Raw genomic sequence first — 26,006 nt, forward strand, 5'->3', positions numbered from 1 at the left:
GTATATTATACAGTATAGCCAACCTTTCTCTCACTGTTCTATCTACACATGAAAACCAGTGTGAAACTCAGGGACCCAATGGCCTTGACAAATTAACTTTACTACTCCTGCAAAATGAAAAGTGAGTTCCTGAAAATCAAGAGTATGATCAGATCAAGCAAGTAAAAAGGCTTAAAGACAGTAGTGCTATTCTACCATCAGTAGGTTATATTTTAAATAGATGACCAAAACCGAAAGTGGCGATCCTGATCAGAAAGAGGAAGGGGGAGGATTCACAGTCAGCACTGAAGGTTTCAAATTTGCCCCGTCAAAAGCAGACTGAAGCCGGACGTTTGCGCTAAGATATCAGTCCCTGATTTCACCTGGCACCACTTTACGGTATACAGTTTTATTCCAGTACAATCATCTTACATTTATAAACATTATCCTACCTGTCATGGCTGACGTTCGTCCTATGTGGCTTCCAGGATGGCTTAGCATGAATCTCTACATGTAGAAATAATAAACAACAAACGTTAAGCTAGTGAGATGCTATCTCTTGGGTTACAACGCCCCCATGTGGCTGTGCATTTTCATTACACAGACCTCAAAGGAGAAAGAGAAGGCAGCATATTTCAAGTAAATAACATTTCAAGTATAAAAAGTTTTATTGACAAATGCAAAATATTAACATGTAATCATTATGGGTTCATCTACAGGTTTTCCCACAGTTTCCTAAAAACAAGAAAGTCGAGGTTTCCTTCAGAAGATCAAGCACATTGGAATAAAATTGTTCAAAGGACATAGTATGGCAAATTCAAGTAGCGGATTCAAGAAATCCACTGATACACTAAACAAAGAGAGACGCTTACAATTCACAAGAGATTTACAAGTAGAAAATGGAGAGTCATAATAAATATAATGCTTCTGGCTGTGATTTAGTAAAGAGTTGGATCCTTGAGGAAGGGCAGCACCGGTGAGTTGTGTGTGTGGATAAGAACAACATTTCAGGCACTGCTGGTCTGCTCAGTCTTCACACTGCCAAAGACAAATGAGAGTTGATCTCAGCTGTACATTTATTCTGTGGTTTAGGGGAAAGGTGAATACGTAGAAACAGCCAACATTTTAATTGATCAAATTAAACATTTGAAATGCAAATGCTAATTCATAGCAGAAAATCTTCATGAAGTGACCATAATACTTTCTCTTTTCGTACACTTTAGAGACAAAAGAGAACTATTCAACAAACATTTGTGATTCTAATATGGTTTCAGAATGTCTAAGGCTATTTTCACAGCCACTGGTCCAGGCCAAAGCAGAAAGTGTCTGTTTAGTGTTCACACTTCATTACAAACCAATCAAGAGCTGTACTAATGTATTGAGCAGCATAACACAGTCTGTACACAATGTCTACACAGGAGGCGTAGCGTGAGCAGCCCGCTACACAGCGTGCGTTTAGGCAAAGTAAGGTCACCCGCAATATGGCAGTGCATTATACGCGTAAAACAGGAAAAAAAGAAATAGACTTGAAGTGTAAAAATACGCTTCAGCTCACATTTACGTGCACATAGTGTCAGCCGTTACACTGCCTGTGTAGACAGCTGTAACGTCAGATGCGCATGAGACAGAAGCCTGAAAAATGCGGCTGAAACGCCTCGTGCCATTACAGTAAACACATCACAGTGTCTCAACAACAGCGACCTACAGTATATTTACATGCACACAAGAAACCAGGTTACTGTCAGAAATCAGACAATGCCTTTACATACTGTGGAATTGCTGATTGCAGAAACCAGGTTTACAGAAACCAGGTTTACAGAAACCATTACTGTCGAAAGCCAATAGTAACCATGTTACTTAAGTGCATGTAAAAGCAGTGGCAGTCAGGTGTGAACACAGAGGAGTGAGTAAATGTGAGGTAATACAGAAATATGAAAGAAAAATGTTTTGGGGACGTGTGTGTGAAGACTAGTTGTTGGACAAATACCAATAGAGAGGCTTATCACCTTTTTGAGTCAGCCTTCTCAGCACTGCTGTCCTTTGTTCTCTCTTCCTCTTTTATCTCTGGGATAGGATGGAGAAAAAAACATTTATAAAAATAACATGAATAAGTTATTTCACCACTGTGGAATAATTCCTCGATGTGTCTAAGTTGAGAATACCCACCAGTTTTCTTCTCCTCTCCGTCCTTCTTGTCTTCATCAACTCTCTGCCTTTTTGCTGCCTTCTTGTGATTGGCCACATTTCTCCTGCCTCCCTCCCCCTCGTCCTCGGAGTCAGAGAACTCTTCATCACAGGCTATCCTCTTATCTGTGGCACGAACTGCAATCACACAAGACACTGATTAATGACGGTACAGGTGGCGAACCTGTAGACGTACACCAGTTGTGTCGTGCTTGACGAAATGTTCAGAGGACTTTTCAGAATGATTTGTGCATGGGGGGAACCTGGTGACTTCCACCGCTGATAGAATTTACTTCTGAGTTGTAAGAGCATCTATCTTACACCTGCCCATCTTTTAGCAGGTAATTGTTGTTATAAATTCACTTGCCAGGTAAAACATGCTTCTTCAGTTTGATGATTTTTCTTGTCATGTCATGTCACGTATTATTTTAGTTATGCCATCAATTGGCATTTCAGTGGTACTATACACTACATAGTTCTACTATATACAGTTTTACACACACACAAATATATATACACAGATGGGTGACAAATAAAGGGAAAACTACAGTGACCCTGAGGTTCAAAACACAACATTTCGCAAAATTAAAAAAATGCCCATAGCATATCATGTTAGAGATTATGTGAATATTTCTGAGTGAGGATGATTGTGGTGCAGCTGAAACAACGTTAAGATTCTAAAACTGGACTACGTGTGAGGTGAGTTTTATAATATAGAATATAGACTGCATGTAGTCTTAATGTGTTTTGACAGCATATCAGCGATGTTAAAATATTTACACATGTTGAAACATGTTTAATTGTGAGGAGCTTCCTTGTCTTGATGTCAGTGGCCTCTATCTCCTCCTCTATTATTTCTGTTTATTATACCATCGGGGTATCTGATGACTGGCAGGGCGTATATGTTGATGGCTCGGATCTTGTTCTTCCCATTCAGCTGACTTCTCAGGACCTGCCTTACTCTGTGTAGGTGTTTAGCTGTGGCTGACTTCCTTGCTGCCTCTTCATGGTTTCCGTTTGCCTGTGGGATCCCAAGGTATCTGTAGCAATGTTGCCTTCAGGTAGTTCAACCCCTTCAGTTCTGTTCATTTTCCCTCTTTTTGATACCATCCGACCGCACTTGTCCAGTCCAAATGACATTCCAATGCCGTTGCCGTAGTTCCTGGTAGTGTGGATCAGTGAGTCGATGTCTCGCTCGATGCTCCACTTCGGAACCAGTATCGGTAGCCACTCTTTGTGATGATCTGGCTGAGGGGGTTCAGGCCAAAGCAGAACAACAGCAGGGATAATGCATCACCTTGGTATATGCAACAGTTGATATTGACCTGTGCAATTGGCTTTGAGTTGGCTTCTAGAGTTGTTTTCCACAGCCCCATTGAGTTCTTGATGAAGGCTTTTTGTGTCCTGTTGATCTTGTACATTTCCAAGCATTCCTGTGGCACTGAGTCGTAGGCTTTCATGTAGTCAAAACAAACAAAGCTGAGCATGACAGGAAATAAACCTGGGTATATTAATTCATTCTTACTGTGGGCCTATGTAAGAGATACGGATATTGTGTGAGAATCAACAGCAGTCTTACTGGACAAGCGTTTGTCAGGATCCTCTGTGTCCTCGTCCATAGAGTCGCCCAGGACAGCGTCCTCTGGGATGGCCTGCATCTGCACTCCAGGAGCATGAGGCAGCATCCGCAGGTTCTCAAACAGTCGCTGCCTGAACAATCAAATGTTGGGGATGCAGAAAATTTGGTTAAATCTTCCGTTTGACTCGTCAGCTTCATGTAAGACTGAAATGTGTGATGAAAAACTGTTGATTAGGTTTGTCAGACTGCACCTGCCAATACTGCCTAACTGCTTCACTTGATGAAAATATGGGTTCATGTTATTTGGTTGGTACATACTAACTACAACAGAAAAAAACCCCATTAAATGCTCTGGCTTTGCTATATCGTGAACTTGTGGAAACGAACAGAATGGAGCACTGAGATAAATGGGAGACACGAGTCACCTTTACAGATATGTTTTTACCGACTTTTAGAGTAGCTTGGGTGGTAAAGTGGCAGTAGTTGAGGTATGGTCACTGGAACACATTCAAAACTAGACAGTGTAATTTAATGATAAAAACCATTTGAGGGTTTTGAATGGTATTTTTGATGAACAATATCAACAACCAGTACTGTGTATGTTACTCAGTATATTTTCTCATATTGAGCAAATTCCATCTGCTGAAGAAGGCCGTGAGATAGTTGAAAGCTCCGGAAAATCTCTCATCTTTTAGGCAATCTCTGGTTAATGTTAATGTTTTTGTGCTTCTGTTGATTGTTTTGTAAATACATTTGTCTTGTAATGTGTGTCTCTGTTATTTATTGTGATAAAGAATAATAATTTAAAAAAAAAAAGAAAGCTCTGGAAAAAGCTAGTAAGTGGATCTACAGTTAAGAATGTCAAATGCCCAATCTGTCAAACTACCATTTCCAAGGTCAAGAATGAACTTTCTTGCTCATAATATTTTAAGATTAAGATTATAAACAAAGCCTGTTTGCATAATCATCAGTAATAATAATAATAATAATAATAATAATAATAATATTCATAATACTTTTAAAATCCACTGCAGCTTTGTTAAGAAACAGTCCTATACATTTTTTTTTTTTTTTTACATACTTGATCTTGTCCATGTACTCCTGTGTGTTCTGGTTGGTCATGTTGGAGGGGCTGATGTGCAGCTTGAAGTCAGGCCCAAAGTACTCAAAGTAGTCATTGTATGGCAGTTCTGCAATAGAAACATCATTGAGAAAAGTAAGCAAACTGTAAAGACTGAGCCAAGATGAACACAGCTGAAAGAGATTTATACGCTGCAGATAAAACAAAGTGTCAAATTATCAGTCGTTTGGAATGAAAAAGCAGTGATAACACACCTGTTAATATGATTTACTGAGGCTTTATAACCTACACTGATCCTCACTGAGGGGAGGATGGATTGGAATGAGTGGGGAGGTCAGTTAATGTTCTGAAATTCCATTAAGAGAACTACTGGCCCATTCGACAGCTGTGATTACATCCCCTCTCTTTATGTTACACACACTCAGTAGAGGAGACAGTCTGCCGAGTCAGCGCCCCGCAAGGAAAGGTAGCAATCAGGCAGCTCCTTTCCAGAGGTGAAGTCATATAATATTCCCTCACAACCAGCCCCCAGATACCCCATCATCTCCACCCTTCATTCCCCGACACCACAGGCTAAAGAGGGAGAGAATTCAAGCCAGAGAGGTGCTTCAGACTTTTCAGTGGAGTTTCCAGTTCCTATGGTTTAATTCTAAGCCGATATTCATTTTGATGCCTCTCATTGTTAAATGAGAACTAATTTCAGTACACAAAAGAGTAAATTATATCTTGAGTCAAATCTACACATGGCCTGTGCTTCTCTTAATAGTATGAGTATGTGGTTGAATGAATATGAAAGATACAGTGGTGTGAAAAAGTGTTTGCCCCCTTCCTGATTTCTTATTTTTTTGCATGTCACAGTTAAATGTTTCAGATCATCAAACTAATTTAAATATTAGTCAAAGATAACACAAGTAAACACAAAATGCAGTTTTTAAATGAAGGTTGTTATTTTCTTATGGTGGAGTCATGAACACTGACCTTAACTGAGGCAAGTGAGGCCTGCAGTTCTTTGGATGTTGTTCTGGGGTCTCTGAACGGCTGAAGAAGAACAAAATGAAGACTTTGGAGTGGCCTAGTCAAAGTCCTGACCTGAATCCTATTGAGATGCTGTGGCATGACCTTAAAAAGGCAGTTCATGTTCGAAAACCCTCCAATGTTGCTGAATTACAACAATTCTGCAAAGATGAGTGGGTCAAAATTCCTCCACAGCGCTGTAAAAGACTCATTGCAAGTTATCGCAAACGCTTGATGGCAGTTGTTGCTGCTAAGGGTGGCCCAACCAGTTATTAGGTTTAGGGGGCAATCACCATTTCACACAGGGCCATGTAGGTTTGGATTTTGTTTTCCCTTAATAACTACCTTCATTTAAAAACTGCATTTTGTGTTTACTTATCTTTGACTAATATTTAAATTTGTTTGATGATCTGAAACATTTAAGTGTGACAAACATGCAAAAAAAAAGAAATCAGGAAGGGGGCAAACACTGTAAATACACCACTGTAAATAATCATTTTTAGAACTTTTCAGTGAACACAGTTTTATGCCTTAAAAAAAAAAAAAAAAATCAAACTATGCAGACAATAAAAATTACTTTGGTCTCAGTGGCCCTTTACTACAGCAGTTCACTACTGCTCTCCCATGCACTGGGGAAGTATGGAGCCCAGCAGTTGCATGTAGAAACCCCCCCCCACTACTTTTGTGCACAAACAACGAATTTGTGCTCTCAAATTAATAATTTGGGCACACAAATTGACAGAATATAGCATTAAACATACTATTGACATTTTAACATTTGTTTGTGGGACATCAAAGATAACACAATGTTGTTTCATGGGTATAGTACAGTATATCCACAGTTTATTAATTTGCGTACACTTTTTTTTTCCTCACTGACACCTGCAGGGCCCATTAGGGGAGTCTAAAAAAGAATGGTCAAAATCAAAGCAGCAGAGGCTGTGATATCTTGACGTTTAGTCTCTAGTGTGGGTCAAGCTCCAAAAATGCTCAATCCTACACTTTCCATAAGGCAACTTGATATCTTTCATTAGACTATCCCTGCCTAAATCTATCAAACTCCACACCTCCAGTTTATAACAGAGGCTTTCTGTTATAGAAGCTGAGATCGCTCAAGGAATGTCAATAGAGTGATTTCTTAGACTTGTCAAAGCTCCTCCAGAGCCACAGAAGACATTAAAGAACTGTTTTCATAAGCTAAGTAGTACTAGCCACGACTCGTACATTGACTTTGACATGTAAAGTTGGGGGAGTGCCCTTTAAGTAAAAATGTTATTCTAATTACAGTACATAAGCAGTATATGGTTAGATACAGTAAGATCCCCAAACATTATTGTTGAGGCTAAATGTCTGAGATTCACTGAAAAATAACAACATTTTTGAAAAGAAATACACTGGTTTAAACAGATATGCACTCGACTTTATGTTTCTAGGCTGCAGTAACCTGTCAACTGGTTCCTCTGGTAGAGGGAAGAGCTCAGAATAGCCTTCTAATGTTAGAAAAGAGGGGTGGCAAGGTATTTTTGTGGGGTCACAAACTGAATTATGGGATAGAAAACATATTCACTGCCTTAAGTTTTTTTTATCATGTTTGATATGATTGTCTTGATTTAAGATTTTGCTTTATTCCTGTGAAATACTGCCATTTTTTGCCTTTTGACTTTCTCTTATAATGAAATAAGGCTGGAAATGAAATGTTGAACAGTTCAGGATTCTACATCTAGCCTGTGAAGGAAGGTTGAAGAAGTGGTGGGATCAGAGACGTTTTCTCTAAGGCTCATAAGCCAAAAAGGATGAGACTTGCTGCTCTGCTCTATCGCTATTATCTATTGCTTATCACAACAAAGACAAAAGTGCTACTTTTAGCATCCTTCACATTCATTGATATTTAGACATGGAATCGGTGACAAACCATCGGGGATGTCTGTGTCCAGAGCTACAGCGGTCTCGTAGGTCCAGCAGCGGGCCACGTTGCGGATGGTGTATCCTCCTCCACCCAGCATGAGCAGCGGGAGGTTGAAGGACTTCATGTACTCCACACACTTGGCATGGCCTAGTAAAAACAAGAGGCACAATGTAACACTTCCAGCATGGCTTATGACTCCCATTCATCATTAAGTTGGCATTATCTTCTCTGCATCCGTACCGCGGATGGTGAGGTTAAAGCAGCCGAGGCGATCTCCTGAGAGAGAGTCTGCACCACACTGAAGAACCACGGCACTGGGCTGGTACATCTCCATCACCTTGGCCATCACCTGCAGGGCCACAGCAGAAAGTCACACTCAGGAAGTGTTCAAAGATAGTGTGCATCCCCCCTGTCAACCACCTGACCCACTGTACATACCTATACCAGGTGTGACATGAATATAATCCCTTTAATTGAAATGTAGCATTTAAATGTGAAAAGATAGGATATTTTTTTTTATCATGACAAAAAACAACTGATGAACAACTATCAATGTTGTGGTGGATTTACAGTATGAATTATCCTTTTCAGAACAACTCTAAGAAATGCCTTCAAGTGTTGTGCTACCTTCTGTGCTGCCTCTAAATATATTTAAAATCAATTTCCAAACTATTTTGGTTCCTACGAGTGCAGTCCCATTTGAACGCCTTACACTGGGCTTAACTGTAAATGATCAAGGTAATAAAATCTTTGACTTTGGAATGCCACTCAATTCTGATCCAGTCACCTATCCCTAGTAACGAGGATTTATAGATTTTTTTGGCCTGGCAGCAGAACCTGAAAACACAAACTCTGACATATTGTAACATCTTTTTTGGCAAACAAGTTAGAAAACAGTTCCAGCAGAGCAACATTAGCATTTATCTGGAGTCGTGTTTCTGGCCACCCAAAGTTTGGTGCTGGGCAGGTAGTAGAAGTAGAGTTTTGCATGCTAGAAAATTATAACAATGAGCTAAAATATTCTAAAAGGCTCTATAAAGCTGAGAGGAACTGCAGAGTTGTCACTATCACATACCTTTTACATAGATATAGTCAATGTATCCAACCATTAACATTAAGATATTGTTTACTGCAGCCTTAAGTCTCATAACCTCCATATAGTGCGAGGTATAAACACCGGAATAACATGCAATAAAAGTCCTAGTCAAGGTCATTCAGGTATAAACATGTTTTTCTGGTATAAAGGTTCAAGTAATCTTCTGAGCAAACATGAAAACATTTTAATTTTGCTTCATGATGGATGACTAAATCAGATCTTGTGGATTTTAAAAATGTCAACAATATTTGCAGTAGAATGTATAAAGCCTAGTCATGGGTCATACTCACAGGCTTGAAAATATGCTCGTATGACTCATCATCGATGCCATCACGCAGGGGGAAGTTGACAGCATAATATTTGCCCTTCCCAGCTCCAATATCCTACATAAAGAGAAGGACAATGGAGTAGAAGACAGAGAAACAGATCCATCACTAAATGATCTGAATACTCTTATACTATATGAATATTCTTGTACTATCTGAACACTCTTATCCTATCAGTGGGAGAGTTGATAGCCAAGCTGCAGCCAACCAACAAGACTATTATGCGTTTTCAAACATAAGCACAAAAAATATAAACAGTAATATAAACATAAAAAATTTTGTTTTCTAAGTCAAGTATTTATCCTCTTATCTGCCATTTCATTTCCATCTACTTGAATGCATATAAACTCCCCACCCAAACAACTGAATGTTTTGCTGTCTACATGCAAACATTCTAGCTTGCTTTAAATATCGAAGTGGGAACAAAGACTGAGGCTCACCCTGAGGTCTCCGGTTCCAGGGAAGTACTCTCCATATTTATGGAAGGACACAGTCATGACCCTGTCTGTGGTGTAGAAGGCCTCCTCTACTCCGTCCCCATGGTGGATGTCTATATCAATGTACAGCACCCTCTGGTGGTACCTGGGAGAGAGGGACAACACAGACAGCTGGCATAAGTACTATATACTATATATAAAGTACTATACTTCTGCAGAACGTTCTGAAGAAAGTTCTTGTATTTGCTTTCATTTACTGCATTTTCTTACATGCGATTGAACATTATGTCAAATGGAAATTTCTCAAGCTGTTGGTGAAACTCACTTGAGCAGCTCCAAGATGGCCAGCACAATGTCATTAACATAGCAGAATCCAGAGGCTTCAGACTTCTTTGCGTGGTGAAGTCCTCCAGCCCAGTTCACTGCAATATCAGTCTGCTGTCGGTTTAATTTCACTGACCCAGCTGTGCACAACAGAAAACACATTTGGTTTAGGGAAATTTGTACAAAAAAATATATAAATATGTACACAACTGATACTTAATCACTAATATGACCGATCTAACAACGACTATACTTTACTAATTTCCCAACAGGATGTAAAAATTGGTTGGTGTATTGTATGCCAGTAACGGCATTGGGCTCACATTAACTGGCACATTAAGTCCCTTGATGTCATGCATTCTCAACTGGTTCTAATAAATTGGTGATTAAGGTTATTGTTGCCACAAATGCACAAATGTGGGACTCTACAGAACAGATGTTGGTTTAAAACCATTGTACCCTGTAGTATCCAACCACAGCTTACTAGGTATTCACAGTTACAAAGTCTTCTGACCACTGAAACTGGCTGGTAGCACAAGTTCAGCAAAGGCTGGCTTCCTTTCACAAGAGGACACGTCATTCCTTCAAACTACTACTCCAAAAAGGAATAGCGGCAGCCAGCATTAAAAGGCCCTGTAAACATGGGGTCCTTCATGAACACACAATTTTCTGATTTTCTCTCCAAAGTGAAAACAGTTTTGGTTAATTTAATTGATAGATTTCTGTCTGTACTCTTCTCACTAATTTTAAGTGGGCAAACGTGATGTCATGTACTTCCATGCACCAATCAAGATTATGCTGCATTCCAGTAAATGTCGGAGGTTGGAATTTCCCAGTTAAAAATTTCCGACCTCTGAGCGTTCCACGTGCACAATGTCAAACTTAATCAAAAACATGGCTGACCGTGACAGACTGATGTTTCTTTGGCAAGTGTACACACAATTGAACTCTCAGCAGTGCAGCCTCCTTGCATATACAAACGAAACAGAGGAGGAAAAAACGCCATTATACATTTTATTTAACGGCACTTTTATAATCGGAAACGTATCTAAATATTCCATTCACTAGCCTAATAAAATACTGTAGTCTACAAATACATCCTCCCCTCCTCCCCTATTGATTGAAATGTAGCCTAATGTGCGCTTCCATGGTGCTGCCATTGTTTCGTGACGTCAGACAACTGCTTCTTCATGAAGTCAGGGTAGATAGATTTGACCCGAGTTTACACGCAGGAACTCTTTGAGTGGCATTCCATTGTACTTTTTCTAGTAGGAGGTCGGAAACGTTCGAGTTGCGAGTTGTATGGAACGCAGCATTAGCAACATCTTAATCACAGGTTGTCGGGGTGTTTGCTGATGTTACCAGGCCACTGTCAATCAAATTGAAGAAAGCACACCCGCACAGTCATGATGAAGCAGATTAGCTGAATTTTGGGTGTTAAACTCTTAATAAATAATAACGATTTACATTATATTCCTAACTTTGATTTTTTGTTTATTTAGTCATGAATATTTATGTTACTAAGAAATACTTGGATTTGATACAGAGATTTCAGGGGCTTTACTGTTTAATGGCACAAATGATTAATTCTACATTAATAATTGAAAAATTCAAAGATTGGTTTGGTAAATAGGTTGAAATACTATCACAGGATCTTCAGCCATGGGGATGGGAGGCAGGCCTTTATAGAACTCGAACTCTAGGTCAACACGCGTACTGAGGGTGAGGGATACGGTGTTCTGGATTGTCAACCTCAACTCCCTGTCCTCCTCTGAGAACAGCTCCTCCAAGGCACTCCTTGTTTTGTCTCCTCCATTTCTTCTCCTCCTCCTTCAGACTCCTCCTCCTGTTGCTGGGGGTCTGTCTGCTCCGGCCCCTCTGACAGCCCTGGTGTTGCTCCTGTCACACTGCCTCTCAGCCTGTCCCAGGTGGCGTCACTCACTGGCCTCCCTTTAAATCTGGGGTCCATTGCTTTGGCCTCATGCAGGAAGGCTTGAACGTCCTTATCCTGATAGCGCTCGGAGAGGTTCCACCACACCTTCTCATGCTACAGTGTTACAATAACCGTAGCCATTTTAGCAATGTGGTTACATTGAAAATCAAATCAAATAGAAATCAAGCAGGGGTTACCTGTCAAGCAGAAATGTGGCTAACTCGGCCTTGAATCCTTTCAGGTCCCGTAAACTGGGCAGTTCTTTCATTGCTGGTGGTTGTTTCTCTCTTGTGTTTATGAAGCTCCTCCTGAAGCCGCGCACTGAAGATATTGAGCTTGACTGAGTGAGCATGCGCAGGGGAGCGGGGCTGCACAGTGTGTGCACGAGCAGTGATTGACACTGCGTTAGAGGCTCTAACGCTGGTGCGTTAGGCTTACCTACTCAACCTTTAACAGATGTTTGTATAATTTAGTTAACTCCATGTGGGCTCTAGGCTGCTAGCATACCTTATTGTTAATGACAAACGCACATGCGTTGGTGTCTGTGTCTCCCTGCCAGAGGCTCTGTTATAAATTGACTTGTTATCTTGTTTCTACCCAGAATTTTATGATACTCCTTTTAGATCTTGGTCATTTTTAACTATATCTTTTAACCGGATAAAGTATTTTAATCATCGGACGTGAATTTGAAGTTGTTTTATTCAATTTGCCTGGGTTGTGCATCGAAGCACAACCTGCTGGTCTTTAGCATTGCGTGGGAGCTAACTTTCTAGGAGGACCGCAGATACTTTCAAGACGCTACTAACTGCAAATCGCTGTTATCTACAGACAGTTTTTTCTATAAGCCTGTATCCTGTGGGGAATTTTCCTCCTTCGAAAGCCTGATATTTTGTGTCAACAAACATCAGCTTATTTTATTTCTCTTAGTTTATCTGCCCTCTTAAACCTAATGGCATTTTTATCTCCGATTTCTCAGACCTGCTCCCTCTGCTTCTACCAAATTAAGAAGAGGTCTGTATTATTGGTGATTTTAATATTCCTAAATGTTCTAGTGATGTGCTTGCTGGGGAATTTCTTAACCTCCTAGAGTCTTTTAAATTTTGTTTTACACCCCACAGGGCCAACACATGATAAGGGCTGTATTCTGGATCTTGTTCATATGGCCTAAAGAGCGATAACACGGAATTTATTAATTTCTGTGTATCGGATCATCGTAGTATTATGTTTAATCTGTATTATTCTCTGCCGCCTAAAGTTACACTGGCCCCCATCCGCTCTCGCATCATTAACTCAACAAATTTTCAAATGCATTCTCGTCCCTTTCTTCTGAGCTGCCTCTCTTCCATGACACTGACCTTCTGGTGAACTCCTTTAATGACTTCTGCCTTATAACATTAGACTCAGTTGCCCCAGTCAGAACCAGAACCAAATCAATTTCAAATCCAACCATGGTTCAACAACCACACCCGCTCCCTGAAGAGAAACTCCACATTTACTATGAAGGACTTCGTGAAGAAATACAATGCTGCAACTTACTTTTCCACTTTAATCTCTCAGAATGCCCAAAACTCAAAAGTACTGTTTAAAACACCGGATTGTTGTTGCCCCCCCCAAACATTAACTTGCTTGCGACATCTGACCTCTGCGAGCAATTTAAAATGTTTTTCACTAAAAAACAAATATCAGATCCCAGACTGATAGCAGCCATCCCCATAATTTACCTGTCCCAGAGCCTTTAACCCATAGATCATTTGATGTCTCATCCTTCAGTTCCTTTATATCAGTGTCTCTTTCCGCACTCAATGATATGGTTAAGCACATGACGTCTTCTGCTTGCCCCTTGGATGTGGTCTCTTCCAGACAACTGAAAGCCTTACTGTTGGCCCTTTCATCTTATCTATTGTAAATAGCTCCCTGCCCTCCGGCTCTGTCCACGCTTGTTTTAAATCTGCTCTGCACGAACCTCTCCTTAAAAAACCCAATTTAGATCAATCCACTCTGAATAACTACAGATCTGTTTCAAAACTAATTTTTATCCAAGATCCTAGAAAAAGCTGTACTCAAACAATTAGTAGCACATTTGACAGATAATAATTTATTCATTATTCAACTCTGGTTTTAGATCCCTTCACAGTACTGAGACTGCTCTTCTCAATGTCTGTAATGACCTTCTGTTGGTGCTGCTGTGTGCTCTATTCCAGTACTTTTGGACCTCAGTGCTGTTTTCGGTACAGTTGATCATAACATGCTCATCGACAGACTGGAAAGGTGGGCAGGAATCACTGATGTGGCCTTAAACTGGTTCAGGTCCTACCTACGTATCTAATAGATGTTTCTCTGTAACTATGGCCGGCTCAGTTTCATCCCCCACGAACATGCTCTATGGCAGACATGGGCAAACTACGGCCCGCGGACCACACACAGCCCACCGAACGTGACCAAATTATATTAAAATAGGTACAGGTAATCCTTGTTCAATTTACCTTTCCCAGACCCTCTGTCAAATTTTAGAACCCATTGTGGCCTGTGAGTCAAAGAGTTTGCCCATCCCTGCTCTATGGTGTCACCCAGGGTTCTATTTTGGGTCCCATTCTATTAGTCATCTACTGTGGTGTGAAAAAGTGTTTACCCCCTTCCTGATTTCTTATTTTTTTGCATGTTTCAACTCGTTGCAAGTTATCGAAAACGCTTGATTGCAGTTGTTGCTGCTAAGGGTGGCCCAACCAGTTATTAGGTTTAGGGGGCAATCACACAGGGCCATGTAGGTTTGGATTTTGTTTTCCCTTAATAATAATAATAACCTTTACTTGTGTTATCTTTGACTAATATTTGTGTTATCTTTGACTAATATTTAAAATTTGTTTGATGATCTGAAACATTTAAGTGTGACAAACATGCAAAAAAAAAAAAAAAAAAAAATCAGGAAGGTGGCAAACTCTTTTTCACACCACTGTATATGCTCCCTCTTGGTGACATCATCCGCAAATATCAAGTCCACTTCCACTGTTACGCCGATGACACACAGTTCTATATTCCAATCAGACCTGTCTAACATAGCAACCCTCCACAAGTGCCTTGCTGAAATAAAACACTGGATGTCGCACACCTTTCTCCAACTAAACCTTACAAAATCTGACGTCATTGTACTTGGTCCCCCAGCAAACAAAAGTCAAATTATGGCAAACCTCGGTGAACTAGCAACTTATGCAATGCCCTCAGCCAGAACTCTTGGTGTAGGTTTTGATCAGAACTTGTGTTTCGAACCCCATGTAAAGAAAGTTGTTCAGTCACGTTTTTATCATTTGAGAAATATAGCCATGGTTAAGTCTTATTTCACCCACAGATATAGAGAAACTCATTATTATTATTATTATTATTCTATTTCTTCCCACCTCAACTACTGTAACTCCGTATATTCCCTATATCTCAGTCAGAAATCAATCCACCGCCTACAGTTAGTCCAAAATGCTGCTGCTCGGCTTTTAACTCAATCAAAAAAAATTTGATCATATCACCCCTGTTCTAGCATCCTTGCACTGGCTGCCTGTTATTTCAGGATTGATTTTAAAATTATTTTAAGTACTTTTAAAGGCCAGGCATTGGCTGGCCCCTCCCTATATTTGTGACCTTTTAACCCCCTGTAGGGCTCTGGTAGCCATTCCAATGTCTAGGCTGAAAACCAAAAGAGACAGGGCCTTTGCTCAGGGCCCCTACACTCTGCTAGAGGAGATCAGGCTTGCAGAGTCAGTGCCCTGTTTTATTTCACTTCTTAATACATACACAATAATTAATACATTTTTATATATATAAAAAATAGCTTTTATTATGCGATGCCAATTTTTATTTGTTTGTGTGTTTTATATTGATTGTTGTAAAGCATTTACCTGAAAAGTGCTATACAAATAAAGCTAATAATAATAATAACAACAACAACAACAACATACCTGAGGTGGATGGGGCAAAGACAGATGAACTACGAGCTAGGCAGTTGAAAACTGTACATTTCTCCACCTGTATGTGATGCACTGCACTAGATGTTTCAAAAGATTGTTTATGTTTCCACCCTTACATGCAAAAGACTTGCATTGTTAGCATCGACTGTGGTAAAGTGTAACCAAACTTTTGAGCGTTTATCTCTTTCCACCATTGTCACTAAGAGCAGGTTTCCTCTCTCTCTCTCTGTGTGTGTGTGTGTGTGTGTGTGTGTGTGAGTGTGAGTGTGAGAGAGAGATATAGTGGTGGCCCCGTCCCTCGCACATAAGACAGGCTCAGTGAGAGAGAGAGAGCGCTCTCTTCTGGATTGGGAATAGTGAAAATACACCATAGACGAATACCTTAAAAATGTATTGCAAATTAGAAATGGAGTTAAAAAGGTGCAAGACAACATTTATGTAGCCTAAATAAATAGAAAATCTATTTTCTTAACTTCTCAAATACCGATAAAAGAACTGTTAACGTCGGAGCTTATCAATACTACGGTCTTTAATAATCAAGCCCCGGGGCCCGTTTAATTCCAGGTTTCAGAATCCATCCCTAGAAGGGTATACCCTGCCTCTCATCAAATCCTTTCTGGAGTCTATCTCACTGGCAATGGCTGATCCTGAACAGAAATCTGGCTAATATTTGTATAGATATCCTGCACGGACCAAAAAGTTGAAGCAACAGACAGATTGACATCAACCTATTTCAGCCATTCTCCTTGTGGTGCAAAAATGTTATCTGTGTGTGTACTTAACATTTAGTTATATCATTTCTACGTGATAAAGTCTATCAATTTTCTATATATCTATTTTCTTCTAACTCACCAGCAGATCCACCAGCGGAGAGTTGGCAGAACTCAAACAAGCCATCGAACACGGGACAGTCCTCTCCAACATTGACTGCAAGATTAAAGCAATAATTGATCAATTACTGACATGAGCACATCCACAGAGCAAGAACAGCTTCTTGTGAGTGTTGTCCTATGGACAGGGTTCCCATCGCAACACTGATGAAATCAGTGAGTTTTCCATGACTTTTCCTACTGAAACAGTGTGCTTCCACAACCATTAAAGTGTAATCACTTGTGAATTTTTCAGCTGTTTTTCAGCTGGTGACATGGTGGATTTAGCAACAGGATGTCTCAGGCTTTTTCCCCTCTGACATTGCGCAATGCTGGTCTGATTAATTACCACAAAATAAATGTGCAATGTGATCAATGTGATTGTTTAAATTATTTATCAAGCAAAAATGCCAAAGATTCACTACTTCAAGCTTCTCCAATGTGAAGATTTGCTGCTTTTCTCTGTTCATCTGTCATTGTAAACTGACTACATATAGGCTTTAGAGTGTTTGTCAGACATAACAAGGCATTTTGAAGATGTCATCTCGAGCTCTGGGACTGTAGCAACTTCTTGCCACTACCATAAGCTGCTGAGAGGCGGAAACGGGGAACAAACAACATCTAAATGATGCGCCTTTTGAATACTCCAGTTCTATAATGCATTTAAAGATTAATTGTCCATTTCAAATTAAGAAAATCCAGTACATGAAGTTGATATGTGCAAATGTGAACGTGGATGCTGTGAGATTTGCGGTCAACAGAAAATGTGAGAACCCAAACTCACCCCCTCTCTACTCTCGCCATGCAGGTGAACAGGTGAATAAATAGACAATGATTTTTCTGGTCCAACCCACGTGACATCACACCATAAGTAATAGGTGAGATGAGCAATAAATAAACATAAATATATACATGCCTACAGGGACATTGTGGGTTTTTTGTGACAATATATAGACAAAACAATGAATTGACTAAGAAATGAATAGGTTATGAAAATAATTGTTACTTTCAGCCCTAGTGAGAACCCTATACAAGGAGCCCGCACACTACTTACACCGCTGCATCTGCTTGCTGAACTCAGACATGTTGTCCGGCCGTATGGAACGGAGGAACTTGATGTAGTCATCACTGTGATATTTTGTCATCTCCTCTGCTGTGGCTTTGTGTGGTCTCTGAAACATGAAACAAAGCTGCTGAGTGAAAACAAGAGGAGCAAAGAAGACTACAGCTACGTTCATGTTTTATTAACATCGCACATTCTGTTATAATAGTACAGCATACAATAAAGGAATGTATTAATATAGTGGTTAGAAACATACATAGATCTCCATTTTCCTGTACAGTCCATAGTTCAGAAGCAGGTTGTGAGTCATCCGGATACGATGGGGTTTCATGGGATGTCCTTGTCCATAGTAATAATTTCCTATGTCACCTGCAAAGGGAAACGTAACCGGGGAAAACAGTTAAAGACCACGATAAGGAGGGCTGACTGATACAGACACAAATCAAATATCACAATATTTCTGAACAAATGCTAGCACTGTGACAACATTTTAGGGATGAATAGTGGGGCTCCCAGAATACATTTACATGTGATTAAGTTTTGAGAAATAATAATTAGCAATGGATATGCTGACCAGGGAGTTGGAAACATTGTTTACTTATAACTGTAAGAGACGAAAAATACACATCACCAATCATATCATATTTCACAGTGACCAAAATCCCTGATGCTATCTAGCTTCATAACAATATTGATCAATATATATCCCAATGCCAATGAGCCCATTGCTAATGAGCACATACAACAGCCTCAAATTGGGTCATTAATGACAAATACATGCTAAAAAAAGCAGCCATTGAAGCAAGTGGGACAATATTAAATGCAAGTAGGAGTAAGGAATTCATTCCATTGTGTAGCCAAACCAAAACAACTTCAAGATGCATCACATGCTTCAGATTCAAATATCTAAATAATTCTAGGTAACACGTTTTAATGTTAAATGCCATTTAAATGGCTTTTCTTCTTCATAAGGTGTATGTGTATTATTAAACTATTTGGTTTATACTATAATGGTGGCATAAAATAAACAAAACAAACAGAAAGAGACTATTAAATAGTTAATCGCAATTATTTGTATGACTATTAATCGTCAACTAAAATTTCATAATCGTGACAGCCCTAATCATAAGGTGATCTTAAAGGACAAGGTTGTCGCTATTCTATATTTTTCTTATTGTAAACAAATGCCATGAAAAGACCCAATGATGTGTTAGTCTGTCTCCCTATACTTTGACTTCCCTACCCTGTCCGGCTCTCCACTCTAAGCCCACTGGTTCCTACTGAAGACAGAATTCCTTCAAAATGGGTCACCATTATTCAGTAGAGTTTCTTGTTGTCTCCAGTGTTTGGGGATCACAACATTGTACCATATCATCCTTGATTTCCCCACCCCCTCAACTTTATTTATTATATTTCATTTTATATTATATATATTATACAGTTGCACATTTCGCTTTGTGGCTTCAAATCTGTAACTTTGGACCCTCTGTCGCTTTAATTCTTCCAGGTTGCAATGAATAGTTATGGCTCAAACAACGATGATAATGAGTGTTGGGATTACAGTTCACATTCACGTCTAGCTAATTACAACACCTTCAACATTAATGTATCCTTATCTTGAGTTATTTTTTACACTCTTGCTCGCTCTACGTAAGGTGCGGTTAGCTAACTGTTAACGTTTCATGCTTTTTTTTTTAACCAGTTAACGCGCAGGGCGACACTAGTTAGCACCACGGAGGCCACTCAAGCGATGTCATTAACGATAGCAGCAAGCTTCCTCGTTAGCTAACGTTAGCTTGTGTTAAACGCCATACATTCACCAGCAGCACCAGCTAAACAGACTTAGCTAAGCGGCTAACGTTAGCCTGCCAGATGCCTCAGTTTGGACTCCTCATTCACACACTCAGGATGTTTCATACCGTCATAGTAGTAGCAGACCTTCTTCTTAGTACCGCCCGCAGTCGTGTAAGCCATGTTTGGAGCACTTTTTCAAAAAGTCGGTTTGAATTTGCTTTAGCAGACGGCGATTAGGATGGACGGCATCAACACAGGAGGCTACAAGGCGGAGCGGAGCGTTGTTAAATGGGAGGCGCAAGTGCACCAGGGTGGAGCGGCCAGTTACGTTATAAAGTGGCCCCGGGCCACAGACAGCAGAAAGGAGACAAATTTATGCAGCTGCAAAAACATGATGCGTAAATTTGTTTTTACTGTGGGCCTATGTGAGGACAAGTAAGTGTATAAAGAGAGGGATTCCTAGGGGAAACGCGAGGGGCTGACAGACAGGCTGTATAGAGTATTAAGTATTTTTTGAAACAAAGTAACACTAGGTGTCAGCATCATCTTTGTTAGTTCCTGGTCTAACGTTACCCACAATCCACAACAAGTGAAACACTATATGGCCAACATGTTTAAATCATATATCACTGAGGCTTCCTGCAAGTAGGCAGCTATTGGTAGTGTGCAAGGTATGTTTGTCATTAACTATTCACTTGATTCCTTTAGAGAAATTCTATTGTGGGTCAGGTCAGGGTTTGCTTCCAAGCAAAGGTTCCAAAGCAAGCAGAGTTTTGCTCATGGATCTGGGGCAGGGCCAGGGCGGTAGGAACCTGCCAGGAGGCGCTAGGGTAAAAATAAGCTCTGGGCCCCCGCTGACATCCAGTTCCTCCCCATCTTTGTGCGGTGTTTATTTATCTTGCTGCCTACAAGTACCTGTCATTTACAGCATGCACTGCAGAACACAAATGAGAGAACACAGATTTGGCCCAGAAACCAGCTCCTACACTGAAATTATACCCTGTCTCAGTTTTGCTGTGTGTCAATAATTATGTGATAATTTGATTAAACATAACAGTATTACACAGAATATAAGCACAAGATCGAGTAACATTATAAAAGTCTTAAAACTAGATTTTGACACAAGGCCCCTCTGCAAGACTGGGCCTCAAAATTAGGTAAATTCAGGAGCCTTTAGTTCCCCTTCATTTCAATTTATATTACGCTGTAGTGGTGCACTTTCTCCCCCAAAAATGAATGGAACTGCCTTGCTGGATATAAAGTTCATTGGATTTAAATTAAAGTCCCTAGTAGGCTATGGAGCTGTTTTTCGTTAAGTGGGTCCCCGTTTTGTTTATCTTGTGCACTCGCACGAGGTTGCGATACACAGTCCAACCAATGGCGTCGCACTATTGCTAACGTCAAGTAATGCTGCTGTGCGCCATCAACTGTGTTTTCCTGCGACCGGACATTAGCCAGGAGTAGGCTTGGTAGTGGAGCAGCCATAGGTCCAAGCTGGGTTAGCTTAGCTCTTATCCCTTCTCTCTTCCTGGAGTGCTTGGTCCCGCTGGTCTGGCTGGGCGGTCGGAAGACTCCGCGGGCAGTGATTGTCCCAGGGTTCGCTGCACTTAATCCAATCCCTGTGCTTCCTTTTCCAATGCCAATTAGTGTATTTCTGTCATAGGTAATACGTGCTTCAGCAATCAACGTGAAAAAAATAACAAATGAAACCAAAAATGTAGCGAAGTTTGAAGGAGCTACTGGCAGCAGCATCTGCACGCGCCGCCATCATCATGGTAAGAAAGTCCTGATTATGTTTCTTCAAGGATCTCTGAAGTACGATGCCTTGACTTCATCACGTTAAAGTAACAGTTCAACATTTTGAGAAATGCGCTTATTTGCTTTCTTTCTCAGAGTCAGATGAGAAGTTTGCTGCCACTCTCATGTCTGCGTGTTGAGAGCTGGAGCCAGGCACAAAGCCTGACTTAGTACAAAGACTTGAAGCAGGGGGAAACATCTAGCTTGGCTTTCAAAAATACGCCTAGCAACACCTAACGCATTGTATCTCATTTGTTTAAACCGTACACAAACAGAAATGTGAAATCAGTCAATTAGTGGTTTTGTGAGGAGTTAGATGCTGAACCTATTTCCTGACAAACAACAGTATCTCCATCCACCCAGCACGTCTGTGGAGCGTCTCCGGCTACAGTGCAGGTTGCTAGATATGGTCGGGGAGGGCAGCCTTTAGTATAGATCTCTGTACAGGCACCTGGTATCAAACATGGCAATCTCGCTGTGACAGGAAGACTCCAGGAAGCTGTGCACAGTCACTACGCCCGGCAGTTGTTCGCCGAGAAATAATTACAGCGTGTTACACCCTCTAAAACCACAAATGGTCATTTTTAGAATAAACAAACAAGACACACCATGTTAATTAGTGAGCTTTAGAGGTGTTGATGGGCATATTATTTTTTACTTTGGACAGAAACAGGCTAGCTGTTTCCCCCTGCTTCCAGTCTTTATGCTAAGTTAGGCTAATCACTCCCAGACTCCAGATACATACTTAACGCACATTCGAGTGGTATCGATATTTTCATCTCTTTCCCCAAAATGTTGAACTATTCCTTTTAATGGCAAAAGTGAAACAAACGTAAACAATAAATCAGCTGACAAATGTTCACATTCTTTTAATTTCACCTTTTTTAACAACACGCTTATGATACAGAATGAATATTTGCACAGAAACAGACACATTTTGCTAATCATCATAGAATAAACAGTCGGTTTTGACAAGAATCATCAGAGGATAACTTTTTTTTTCCACTATGGCTTTTTTGCCAGGTATTTCGCAAACCCATGAAAGAGCTGTAGGGGGAAGAAACAACATACTTACATAAAAAACACAAGATTGAGTCTTAAATGCTTTGAAGGTTTTGGACATGGTTTGAATCAAGTTTGAAACATTATATCCTATTCTGATGAGCTATTCCTGTTCTGTTCTGATCTTCAGACTGGGTATTGTGCTGATAATTAAAAGAGGTCAACTTCTAATGGATTTATCACAGCATGAATTCGAAATAAAATGTGATTAAAAACAACATGAAGAGACAACAGAAGACAACTAATACAAGAGTCTACAATGTTATAATGGCATCTTGATTGCACATGCAGTGGTCAAATAAACAACATGATGGAGAACAAATGAACAACTTTGTTTATCAAATGTCATTTTGTCAGGTGTTTTATCATGAGAAAAGCATCACACTTAAAGCTTATCTTAACAGCATGAATGTCAGTGTTTGATAGTCTTTTAAATAGCAACAAAAATAATCTCTTTAGTTAATCACACAGTTCAGTACTGGTTTTTTTTTCTCTTTTTGGGGGAACAATGAGAGTCAGGGGAATTCATTTGCAAGATCAAGTGCTTTGAATGCAATCTTTTAGTCAAACCATCAAACTATTTTGTTTTATTTTCACACGTACAAACAAACCTACATCAAGTTCCTTTTATATTTGGTCACACTGTCATTCTTGTATTAAATTCAATCAAAGTGCTATTAATATCTTTTGAGATATCGTAGCTTGGTGTTTAAAAAAAAAAAAAACGCCAATCCAAAGAATCTCATTGGAGGAGTCCGAAGCTCATCATGGCCAGCTGAATGTCCTACCAGTGATCTGGTAAAACTTCTGATTGAAGGGGTGAAAGAACTTCTGCAGTTTAGTCACCACTGACGGGTCCACCTCTGGATGGATGCGGCCCTTGCTGCCTGCCAGGCACTTGTTAAAGACGATGTTAAATCGCAGACAGTAAAATCCCCTGGTGGCATTGAAGTACAGGTTATACTGGCTGATCCTGGAGGGGAGGTTGAGGAAGCGCTCGACAAGCTGCAGCTCCGGCAGCGGGTCAGTGATGAGGCGGTCCCCGTCCACGATGTGGAACTGCTCTGCGGGAAAGTACTTCAGCCAGCGCTCCAGGTGTTTGGTGTAGATGCTGGTTCGCACTGCTTTGTACTTTGTGTTCACCTCGCAGGTGTTGGAGTCGATGGCCAGCTTCTCAAACTTGTGGTACGTCTTGTTTTTGCGCTCCTTGCCCTCCAGCACTTGCGTGTAGTCGGACACAGCTCTGGTGGTGGGCTCGCGGACTATGATCAGCAGCTTGATGGAGGAGTTCATCTTGAAGATGCGTTCAGGGACCTCCTCTGTGATGAAGTAGGCGGGGCTCTTCTCAATGGTAATCTGATGAGGGAAGGAGAAGGGCATTTTCTCTCTGTACCAGTCGATGCCCCGGGCATAGTTTTGGTCATTGTCAAAGAAGTGGATCTCCTGTGAGGCCTTGACCACTGCCGGATGCAGGTTGAGCATCTCCAGCAGGGCGCGGGTGCCCCCCTTGCGCACCCCAATGATGATGGCCCGAGGCAGCTGCTGGACCAGGTTGTGCAGGCGGATTTGCTCTTTGGTGGCATTGCCCTTGCGTAGTTCATGGAGCAGTCCACGCTTAAACTGCAGGGTGCGGAGGGGGATTTGCTCTGGCTCAGGAGGGGGCACTCGGCTCTCAACGGGGCAAATGGGTTGTAGCCTGAAAGAAAAAAAAGGAAAAAAGACATCGTCAGTCTTAACACTTTTATAACTTATTCATTACAAGAATCCTTAACTTAATTTCAAATGAACTCTTTGGCTGGTTAAACTACTAGAGTGCAAATAATTCCTTTTTAATTTAGCAACTTTCTGGTGCTAAGCACTCGGAAAGCGCTAGACACACATCGTGCCTTGTAAATGATGCTGAATCTGAGATTCTGCAGGTGGTACTTTGCCTGTTCAGCCTCAGCAGCTATGGCTATCCATGCCAACAACGCAGCCTGATTGCAAGGGAGATTAATATTTTTTTTGCACAAAAATACATGCCATCATTTGATATGTACGCTGCAAAAAATCTCTGTTGTCTATTATTGAAACTTGAAAGCATTGTTTTCTTAAAACAAGTGAAAAATCTGCTTGTGCAGTAAGATTATATCAACCCAAGTATTTTGTAGAAATTAGTGTATCATGAAACAAGACTTGCTGCACTAGAGTCAAGAAAAATGACACTGATCCTTGTAAATTCTTCAAACAATTTGATTTGAAGGACCAGATTTACATCACTTGTTTTAAAAAAAAAGACTATTAGGATTTAATATTAGACAAAAGTGCAGTGTATGAGAAGTGGACCATGTAGTCTCAGTGAGGGTGTTATTTTTTTTAAAGAACATGACCAAAGCTGTGTCCAAAATCACTCCCTCGTTCACTCATTCACTACTCCCTATATGGACAGCAGACACTCAGGAGTTAACTCTATAGAGAGCAGTAAATTAAGCTTTTGGAGACTTATTGATTCAATATCATTTTCCATCATCACTGACAGGTGTTGTGTCACACAACAATAATTTTTATCTATTTATATTGATATCTATAAAATGAAATGCATTGCGGCATTGTGGGATTGTTAGCAGAAAGTAGTGTCCACACCATGGACACTACCTTTTTTGTTCCACTGTGGAATTTTTGAGGGCACTTGAATAAATTTCACCCTCAGAATTCAGACACTCAAATGAAATGGTGCAATGCATAGTAAATGGGGAGTGATTTCAGACACATCCCAAAACTCTCCCAAAATCTTAAAGTTTGACATTTTGGAAATAGTCACACAACGTAACAAAAAAAAACGAGGTACATACCATACAGACATGAGAGTGGTATTGATCTTCTTATCTCAAATTACCTTATTTTCCAAAACATTGAACTATTCCTTAAAAATAATTTATATGTACTATACCCTAAAAAAATACTGTACGTCAACCTAGAACCTAGAACATTTAAACAACTTCATGAAGTGGAGGATTGCCAAATTTATTCACAAATTCATTAATCAGTAATATAGTGTGAAATTTAAAAAATTATGTCAGAAAAGTAACAAAAAAGTTATGCCAGATCATTACTTTACTAAGTAAGTTACTTAAATAAAAGTACTGTAATGTGATAGTGATGACTTACCTATCCAAGGTCCCAACCCTGGCCACAAGATAGAGGACACTTCCAATAGCAAGGCTGCCCAGAACGAAGAGCTTCTGTCTCAGCAATGCCTGCTGTTTGAATAGCATGGCCCTCCATCAATCTTCAGGACTGCGTCTTCAGCCTGTAGAGAGCAGAGCACATAAACCACTAATCGCCAGGGGAAGAGAGACAGCCTAATGTTTATTAACACACACTCAATCAAGTCTTACAAGTGATTAAGCCACACTCACACATGCCTGAAAAGTGCTGCAGCGCCATTAGAGGAAATGCTCACCTACCGACCGCCACTTTGTTACATTCATTTGTTTCTGCCAACTCGAGAATCAGATTTGATCTAATGTACAGATGTGCTTCGAGACGGGAATGTGTAAAATGAAGTATGGCCGCAAAATAGCGCTTTGGCTTGGACAGAAGTTGATTGTTAATAGTCCAACTCTGTAT

The 26,006-nt window shown here is 40.3% G+C and overlaps 2 protein-coding genes across 5 annotated transcripts in view; both read right to left on the reverse strand.

Annotated features, from left to right (window-relative positions):
* Nucleotides 1-623: 623 nt before the first annotated feature.
* On the reverse strand, nt 624-19,849 carry LOC122862912 (histone deacetylase 2). The gene is made up of 14 exons (XM_044168785.1): nt 19,664-19,849; nt 18,001-18,113; nt 17,736-17,853; nt 16,665-16,739; nt 9,928-10,066; nt 9,606-9,747; nt 9,130-9,222; nt 7,984-8,092; nt 7,750-7,890; nt 4,824-4,932; nt 3,743-3,873; nt 2,146-2,301; nt 1,986-2,043; nt 624-1,017 (listed from the first exon to the last, which is right to left on the reverse strand). The coding sequence occupies exons 1-14, from the start codon at nt 19,716-19,718 to the stop codon at nt 987-989; spliced, it is 1,470 nt and encodes a 489-aa protein (XP_044024720.1). The 5' UTR covers nt 19,719-19,849; the 3' UTR covers nt 624-986.
* Nucleotides 19,850-22,179: 2,330 nt separating this feature from the next.
* Nucleotides 22,180-26,006, reverse strand: part of LOC122862918 (heparan sulfate glucosamine 3-O-sulfotransferase 5) — a 101,478-nt gene continuing 97,651 nt past the window's right edge. For all 4 annotated transcript variants that reach the window (XM_044168792.1, XM_044168790.1, XM_044168791.1 and 1 more), the window contains 2 exons: nt 25,545-25,686; nt 22,180-24,093 (listed from right to left, as the gene is read on the reverse strand). In XM_044168792.1, the coding sequence (XP_044024727.1) occupies nt 23,163-24,093; nt 25,545-25,651 (1,038 nt within the window). In that variant the 5' untranslated portion in view covers nt 25,652-25,686 and the 3' untranslated portion in view covers nt 22,180-23,162. The remainder of the gene's footprint in view (nt 24,094-25,544; nt 25,687-26,006) is intronic.

The sequence above is a fragment of the Siniperca chuatsi genome, linkage group LG16, assembly GCF_020085105.1.
Source record: "Siniperca chuatsi isolate FFG_IHB_CAS linkage group LG16, ASM2008510v1, whole genome shotgun sequence".
Taxonomy (NCBI): domain Eukaryota; kingdom Metazoa; phylum Chordata; class Actinopteri; order Centrarchiformes; family Sinipercidae; genus Siniperca; species Siniperca chuatsi.